Source organism: Arachis hypogaea, chromosome 8 (genome assembly GCF_003086295.3).
Source record: "Arachis hypogaea cultivar Tifrunner chromosome 8, arahy.Tifrunner.gnm2.J5K5, whole genome shotgun sequence".
Classification (NCBI taxonomy): Eukaryota; Viridiplantae; Streptophyta; class Magnoliopsida; order Fabales; family Fabaceae; genus Arachis; species Arachis hypogaea.
Window position 1 is genome coordinate 5,259,899 of NC_092043.1, and position 9,340 is coordinate 5,269,238.

The 9,340-nt window shown below is 34.6% G+C and overlaps 1 protein-coding gene across 1 annotated transcript; it reads right to left on the reverse strand.

The window, feature by feature from the left end:
• Window positions 1-6,440: 6,440 nt before the first annotated feature.
• Window positions 6,441-8,922, reverse strand: LOC112705780 (uncharacterized). Its single transcript, XM_025756745.3, has 6 exons — window positions 8,474-8,922; window positions 7,887-8,086; window positions 7,560-7,700; window positions 7,395-7,475; window positions 6,883-7,007; window positions 6,441-6,782 (listed from the first exon to the last, which is right to left on the reverse strand). The coding sequence occupies exons 1-6, from the start codon at window positions 8,694-8,696 to the stop codon at window positions 6,734-6,736; spliced, it is 819 nt and encodes a 272-aa protein (XP_025612530.1). The 5' UTR covers window positions 8,697-8,922; the 3' UTR covers window positions 6,441-6,733.
• Between the last annotated feature and the right edge of the window lie 418 nt (window positions 8,923-9,340).

Genomic DNA, 9,340 nt, shown 5'->3' on the forward strand with positions numbered 1-9,340 from the left:
CGTTGCTCGGGATAGAGAGAGTAACCAACGGACGATGATAACGTAGAGAATGAGGACATCGTTTACTTTTCCAACCAACGGTGGCAAGGCAGGAGGCGTTCAGTGAGCGTTGAAGAAGCCATGGAGGAAAGGAAATCTTCAGCGAGTGTGAGATGGAAAAGGGATTGCAATATCGGGTCTGATTTCTGGGTTGAGCATGGGTTTCTGGTTTGAGCATAGAACGGTGTCGTTTTAAGGTTGGAGGATTTTTTTGTCCCTAAACCTTTCTGCCACATCCATGTGGGACACCGTTATGGCTATATCAGCATAACGGCATCAACGTCAGACATCTCCTTTACGTTTCACAATCTCTGTTGGACAGAGGGATCTAAATGTCCTGGTTTTGAGAAAGTCAGGAATTTAAATGTACTTTTTAATCCTCAGGGACCAAAATGTCCGCGTGACAAAAGTTCAAGGATCTATTTATCTTTTTCTCATTTTTTAAAAAATCGCAAGCCTAAAACATTAAGAGGGCTGCTACACATATAATTCTTTTTGGTATACAAGTTCAAATAAGTTGGCCCAAATCCAACAAAACAATTCTCAATTTAGATTGCGTGTAAACACGTGCTTCCCTAACTCTTGAATAGTGCAAACGGTTCTTCTCCCTCAATCAAAATGGTAACACTCAAAATTCAAATAAGGATCAAAATCTCTCAAAATCATCGCGAAAAGTGAAGAAAGTTGTGAAACTGAATTCGAAAAGAATTATGAGAAAATGAAATAAGAAGATGAAGAAGAAGAAGTAGCTGAAGATGAGAAGGAACAGGAAGAGTTTTGAATTATGCAAAATATATCATCACACATACACCGAAAATTCTTAAACAATACACTTGAATATCTTCGTGTTATACCAAAATTTGTTAGAAATACAGAAAAATGTTTCCTTTAATGCTGCATTTTTCTTCTTCTTCTTCTTTTCCTTATTTCTTTCTTTCTTTTAGTTGAATGAATGTAAGTTCATCATTTTTCAAGTAATTTTGCAGCATTATGTGTTTCTTCTTCTTCTTTGTTTAATTTTTTTTATTTTTATTCTTGTTAATAGAGTAAAACACGAAGAAACTTGAGAAGGTAAAATAAAAAGGAAAAGATGAATAAGAAAAAAAGAAGATGGTGACGATGATGATGAAAAAGAAGAAGAAGAAGCGGCAAAAGATGAGGAGGAGGAAGAGGAAGAGTTTTGAATGATGCATAACTTATCAGTGCAAAAACACCAAAAATTCTTAAATAATATACTTAAATATCTTTGTGTTACACTGAAATTTGCTGCAAATATAGAAAAGTGTTTCCTCTAATGCTGCATTTTTCTTCTTCTTCTTTTTCTTATTTCTTTCTTTCTTTTAGTTGAATGAATGTAAGTTCATCATCTTCCAAGTAATTTTGTAGCATTATGCTTTTCTTCTTCTTCTTTATTTGATTTTTTTTATTCTTGTTAAGAGAGTAAAACAAGAAGAAACTTGAGAAGATAAAACAAGAAAAAAAGATGAATAAGAAAAAAAAAAGTTGATGATGATGATAAAAAAAGAAGAAGAAGAAGCAACAGAAGATGAAGATGATGGAAAAGAAGAATTTTGAATTATGCAAAACTTATTAGCACACATACACCGAAAATTCTTAAACAATACACTTAAATATCTTTGTGTTACACCGAAATTCGCTGCAAATACAGAAAAATATTTTCTTTAATGCAGAGCTCTTACATTACATTCAATTCAAATCATCAACGATGAACAACAATTTTTACAAACAAAAATAACATTATTCACTTACAGAATCATAAACTACTAACGAAAACATTAACTAGAATCGAATCACACCTCAGCCATTTGATTAGATTCAAAACAATAATCAGTTTCGTTCTTGTTCAATTGACAATCTGAACTTGAATTATTCATTATCTTCAACGAGATAAATGTTCAAAACTGATTTTAGAGATTGATTTCAAAAGCGTAGAGAACGAACGAAGAGGAACACAGAAAACACAAAGATGGAAGAGAACATATATAAAAAATGGAAACAAAATCCTTTTGAAAAAGGCAGTTATATATTCACGCATTGATTGAAAAGTTAGATAGTAGCGCGTGAGGTGAATTAAGTTAAAGAGACTTATATGGAATAATGACTTGTATGTGAAGAATATTTGAAGCATTAACACCCAACCAATAAAATATATATTGTACAAAAATTTATGTGATGTATAAAACCTTATGTGTTTATTGATTTGGAATAAAAGAGATCTACATATGGTGTTTATTGATTTGGAAAAAGCGTATGATAGAGTACCAATGGAGGTCTTATGGAAGGTTTTAGAAAAGAGGAGAGTAAGGATCGCATATATCCGTGCAATTAAAGACATGTATGATGGGGGCACAACTAGTGTGAAGACTCAAGGTAGTGTGACAGAGAAATTTCCCATTGGTATAGGATTACACCAAGGATCATCCTTAAGTCCATACCTTTTCACATTACTCTTGAAAGTACTCACAGAGCACATCCAAGAGCCTGTGCCATGGTGCATGCTTTTTGCCGATGATATCGTCCTTATGGGAGAGTCAAGGGAATACCTAAATAAGAAATTAGAGTTGTGGAGAGAAGCTCTAGAAGTGTATGGTCTGCGCATAAGCCGTAGCAAGACGAAGTATATGGAATGTAAGTTCAGTCTGAGAAAGGAAAACCCTAATATAGAGGTGAAGATTGGAGAAAACATCCTAAGAAAAGTTAAAAGTTTTAAGTATCTTGGGTGCATTATACAAGATAATGGAGAGATTGAACAAGATGTAAATCATAGGATCCAAGCAGGTTGGTCAAAATGGGGGAGTGCATCTGGTTTTATATGCGACAAAAAAGTACCTTTAAAACTTAAAGGTAAATTCTATCGCACTGCTATAAGACCGGCTATGCTTTATGGTACGGAGTGTTGGGCGACTAAAAAGGGGCACGAACATAAGCTGAGTGTGGTAGAGATGAAGATGTTGAGATGGATGAGTGGTCATACGCGATTAGATAAAATAAGGAACAAAGATATAAGGGAGAGACTTGGAATAGCACCCATTGTGGAAAAGATGGTTGAATCGCGTCTCAAGTGGTTTGGACATGTGAAAAGAAGACTGATAGAACATCCAGTCAGGAGAGTGGATGAGATGGAAGATGGACAAAGGACGAAAGGCAGAGGAGAAACTAAGAAGATCATCCATGAGGTAGTCAAACAAGATCTACATGTAAACAATCTCTTTATAGACATGATATATGATAGAGCACAATAACATCGTTTGATTCATATAGCCAACCCCACTTAGTGCGACAAGGCTCTGTTGTTGTTGTTATTGTTGTTTATAAAACCTTATGTGCTATGTTAATTAGTTTCTGTACCCTTCAATATATATTTCACTACTGAAGAAGTCCAGAAAAGAAAAAAATGACGTATATTCACATGTATTTTTTTTTTGGTTAAACTTGTACTAATTTGATTAGACTTAAAATACAATTTGATTAGACTTAAATACAAAAATACTTGTGCGAGTACCACCACGATTGAATTCAACCTCAAATCAATTGAGGAAAAAAATAATGGCAGTATCTTTGTTATACTTTATATAATAATGATAATAATGAATTCTTGTATTCTATGGTGTCGATTTAAAATTTAGACTTGGCCTCTCGGAATTCAGAATTCCAATTTGAATCCATAATTAACTTGGGAACTCACTACAACTGTATCTGTATGTTAATTCTAATTGTTAACATTTAACGAATATATTCAACTACGATTAAAACCGACAATGAGCAAGTGAAAATCAGGGTTTCGAGAACCGAATAGGTCATCGAGCTGCTTTAGTCTCTGATTCACTGGTTCATTGGTCTAACCAGTCTAATTGTGGTTTAATCGAAAAAATTGTTTTAAAATAAAATAATAAATAAATTATAAATATACATCCTAAAATATAATTATAGTTTTTGGTAAAGATTTTTCTACTAATCTAGTACAGTCAACAAGCACCAAACTAATAAGATGTAAAACTGATTTCACTCCAAAATGGCTGCTTCTTCTAAACTAACATCAAGTACCAAACTAACATCAAGTGAAATGGCTTCTGCTTCGCGTTTGTCCAATCCAAATTTCCAAATATATTTCTCAATTGATTTAGTGCAGCAATCTGAAATAAGTTGTAAACATATTAATGAGTATTTACACAGATCAAGTTTCCATCTCAAACCAATAACAACTTTTAGAGTAATGAATATCATGCTTTTTAGCACAAAGTTATGTGGCTTTGCTTGACTAAATGCTGATTCATGAAAACAAGAGACTAAACAGAGCCAAGAATCAAGAACAATCAGCATCCAGCAACAAACACTATAAACCAAGCATAAAGTAACCACACTAAACCTGAAATCAATAAAGATAAACAAAAATAAAAAAATTTCAATAATGATTTGATTTCTAATTTTTGCAACAGCAAGAAAATTTTAACAAAAATTTTAGAAACGGAAAAAACAGCAGCAGCACAAAATCAATGAGCAGAAGCACAAAACCAGTAAAACACTCTCAGAGCCATCGAGCAATTTATAAACAGCCACAGCACAATGAAAAATAAAAAAATATGAACCAGTAAAAACAGCCTAAGCCACAGAAATTATAAACAGCCACAGCACAATGAAAAATAAAAAAAAAATATGAACCAGTAAAAACAACCTAAGCCACAGAAATCAATGAAAAATAAAAGAATATGAACCAGTAAAAACAACCTAAGCCACAGAAATTAAAAACAGCCACAGCCACAGACCATATGAGCAAATATGAACAAACAAAATTAGGAGTCATCAGCAACTGGTGAACTAGTAAAACACTATCGGAGAATCGAGCAATTAGAAAACACTAAAACAGAATAAAAGAGTAAGTATTAGGTGTTCTGGTTGATACAAATGATATAACAGAGTCACAGAGCAATCAGAAGTTCAAAACCATACGATACGAATTTGCAAATTTGTAAAATTTCAACCATCAGCAACCAGCAAATTCAAGAGTACAAGACAGATCCATCAACAACAGGAAATTACAATTTACAAGACATTCATAACCAAACTTCAAACCAAGACCGAAGATGAATTGAAGAAACATGCAACAAAAATTGAAGAAGAATACCGAAGAAGAAGACCGAAGAACAACAATTTCGGAACTTCAAACCAAGAAGACCGAGCCCTCGGTGAAGATGAAGACGAGAAGCCACTAACCTGGGTTCCGTGCCGAGAAGCCAGCGAAGTTGAAGAGGACGTGCCCAGCAACTGGGTTCTGGACACGGGGAAGAGGAAGAAGCGGCGGCGCTGAGGACCTGGAGACGGCGGCGGTGCTGACGACCTGGGACCGGCGGCGGCGAAGAAGGGCTAGGGTTCCCTTTGCTTCAGAGTTCAGAGTTCTCTAGTCCAGGGTGAGTGAGTGACGAATGATTGGGGGAAGAAGGGGGTTGGTTCACACTTCACGGATCTGCTTCTTTTAACGGCGTCGTTTTATTCGAACCGGCCAGTTACTGGTCCGGTCCAACCGGCCGATTCTTGGCCGGTTTGACAGTTTTTGAACGGTTTTTCTTCCAGCGGTTTTGGATATGGACCGGACCGTTTGTAGTGCCAGTTTTCGATTAAACCGATTTAACCGGCCGGTCCGGTCATTTACTTACAGAATCATAAACTACTAACGAAAAAATTAACTAAAATCGAACCACATCTCAGCCATTTGATTAGATTCAAAACAATAATCAACTTCGTTCTGGTTCAATTGACAATCTGAACTTGAACTATTCATTATCTTCAACGAGATAACTGTTCAAAACTAGTTTTAGAGGTTGATTTCAAAAGCGTAGAGAACGAACGAAAAGGAATACAAAAACGCAGAGATAAAAGAGAACGTAAATCGAAAATAGAAATGAAATTCTTTTAAAAAAGGCTTATTGAGACTTGTACAGAATAATAACTTGTATGTGAAAAATATTTGAAACATTAACACCCAACCAATAAAATATATACCGTACAAAAATTTATGTACTTTATAATACCGTATGTGCTATGTTAATAACTTTCTGTACCCTTCAACAAATATTTTAGTACTGAAGAAGCACAGAGAAAAAAAAAATACGTATATTCACATGTATTTTTTTTGTGTTAAACTTGTACCAACTTGATTAGACTTAAATACAAAAATACTTGTGCGAGTAACACCACGATTGAATTCAACCTTAAATCAATTGAGGAAAAAATAATGGCAGTATCTTTGTTATACTTTATATAATAATGATAATAATGAATTCTTGTATTCTATGGTGTCGATTTAAAATTTAGAGTTGGCCTCTCGGAATTCAGAATTCCAATTTGAATCCATAATTAACTTGGGAACTAACTGCAACTGTATCTGTATGTTAATTCTAATTGTTAATATTTAACGGATATATTCAACTACGATTAAAACCGACAATGAGCAAGTGAAATAGGCGAATAGGCACGTTCCAAACTACGAAGAATACTCTACTGTATGTTAGACATAAATAACGAGTTTTCCATTGAGCCCCCCCAACTTTACAAAGAAGCTTCCCCCCCAGAGCCAACCTTTGTCAACACAAAATGGACCTCCAACCATCGTAGTCAAACACATTGCTTTGATCAAAGTTAATTTAAAATGCAACCATGCGCCCAATCCAACTTTCTTTTATACCACTCCAGATGGAAGGCGAAGAACAAGCTGTCCCCCGAAAACACTGCAAAAACCAGATACCATAACTCGTAAGGTCGATAAAACCATAAAAACAAAGGAAAAGGAGGAATAGGAGAAGTAACTATAAGATGCACACAACAAACCTTTTGACATAATAATAGCAGAAATCTGCAAGGATAAAAGTCTGGACAATTTCTGAGATAAGAACCATTGATGGCCATAAACCATATCCCAAGGCAACCAACAAATGTCCACGGCTATCTAACACCTGTTGCAAGAATTCGTAACTAAGTTGAATACCAATAATTTGTATAGCCAATAAGTTTTGCCACTACAGAAACATTCCAACATCAGGAAAGCTATAACCCAATGGCTATGAATACGAACCTAGTTTCAATTGTCAGAAGCACATATTCAAAAGCAAAATCATAGAGGAATGACGATTGGTTATAGTTGTTATCGCTATATCATTTACATCTGATATGATGGCATTCAGTACTTAATCAACCAACTAATTGCTAACCATGCAAAAGAATGGTCTTCTTATTGATGCCAAATACCAAAGCACAAACCATCAAACAATTGATGACCACTTTATCAAATAAATCAAACAGATGACTAATGCAATTACTAAGTTTTGATGAACACTTCATACCTGAAGAACCCAATGTGCACAGCTGAGGAATCTTGCGACACCAAGTGCAAACACATAATGAGCTGTGAATGGCTCAACAATCTGACAGGATGAAAAAGAATTAAACCCTGTTTCCAATATCTTATGAGTAGAACGAAAATTCTTAATTAGATTAAGAAATCATACTTTGGTGTTCTGCATGACCCTTAATTGGGGTAATACTGATACAGCTTCCAGATACACACAGAATGCCCAGAAAATCCTGTTCAATAAATGATGAGAAGTTGATGGATGAATAAACAAGGCTAACACAGCACAAGGTATCACCTGCATTCAATTTGAAAATTAGAATTGGTAAATGCACAAGTAATCTATTATTAAATCGTGTTATCAATCATGCTAGCAGCAACAGTGAAGCTTCCTCAAATTGTTGCTTTGTGACTTTTAGTGATTAATTTGCATCAACATAAAAGGATTTTATACTTAAAAAATCAAATCATAGGGAGAGCTCACCACATAATATATTGCAAAATTGTCCTTCTCCTCCATGTAGCTAGACCTCAAGTTAAAACGGATCATGTATATAACCCAGAGTGTTGTACCCAAAGTAGCCAAATCAAGTATGGTGTGAATATCATATTCCATGACAAAACTGCAATACAGCCTAACAGCTAAAAACATAGCCGTCAATTCCTGAGATTTGAGCGATAATCCTGTACATCACAAACAGTTATGGCATTAAGACATGAAAGCTAGAGAGCAAACATGAGACTAGGGTCAATTGACTAGCATTGAATCAAAATTTGGAAGAAAAATAATAACCCAAAAAAGAAAGAAGGGATTTTGGCTTTATAAATGAAACCAAACAAAAGAAGCCAATAATCTCAAGGGGAAAAAAATTTTCTGGCCACAATGATCTTAATCCCGGTTAAATAAAAATTAAGCTTTTTCATTGTCGTGTTTTCTTAGCCTTCCAACCATGCATCAAACAATTTAGTCTTCAAAAAGAACCGAAGAAACAAGAAGAATTTTTAATACATAACAAGAAATTCGATGGAGCAATTGAATTAAATTGTGAGAAGATGAAGGGAAGGGGTAACCGGCACAAGTCTTCTCTTTCATGAGCTTGTAGATGAGAACGGAGATTCCAAGGGAGTGGACAGCTTCAGCGGCGACAAAAAGGTTGTCATGATCGTGAACGATGAAGCGGAGAAACACGAGCGCCGCCATGCCCGAAACGACGGCGAGAAAAGCCTTTACCTTCGGAGGCTGCCGCCGCACCCATGTGGTGACGGCGTGGATCGACTTTTTCGGAGGCCTCATTCCTCTTCTGAGTCTCAGAGAGATGCAAAGAGGTTTCAACTTTTTTCCTTCTAAAATCTGAATTAGGGCGTAATTTGAGATTTATGCACTTCAACGGTTCAACTCTTCCCTCACCCACCTAGTCACCTTCTTCAAACCCAACAACATCTACAAGTCAATCCCTCTATTTAAATATAGATATTTTTCAATGCGTGTCATCTGGGTTGAGTTTTATCTTTAGGGAAAGATATAAATTTAAACATTCAATTCATAAATAGTTAAAATTAAAATCCATTTTTTAGTTTATTTTCTTAATTTTTAATAATGACTGAATAATAATGTTATATTACCTGCCTTTTTTTGTGCTTATTAGTTGCTATATTGCCTGCCTAGTCAACGGGAGAAACTTACAAATTGAAAGGAAATATCAAAGCGAGATTTCATCTCAAAGTATATTTTCTATCAAAAAAGTATATTTGTTTATAGTATATCATAAAAAATTACAAATTTATAAAATTAATTAACAGTTTATCTTAGTATGATCAAAACGAAAATAATAGAAAAGAATAAAATAAGCGTAAAATTTGATTCTGGTTGAGCTTTTACTTTACAAGATATTTTTGGGTGAGATTTTTTGAAAATATTTTTTATAAATATTTTTTTTA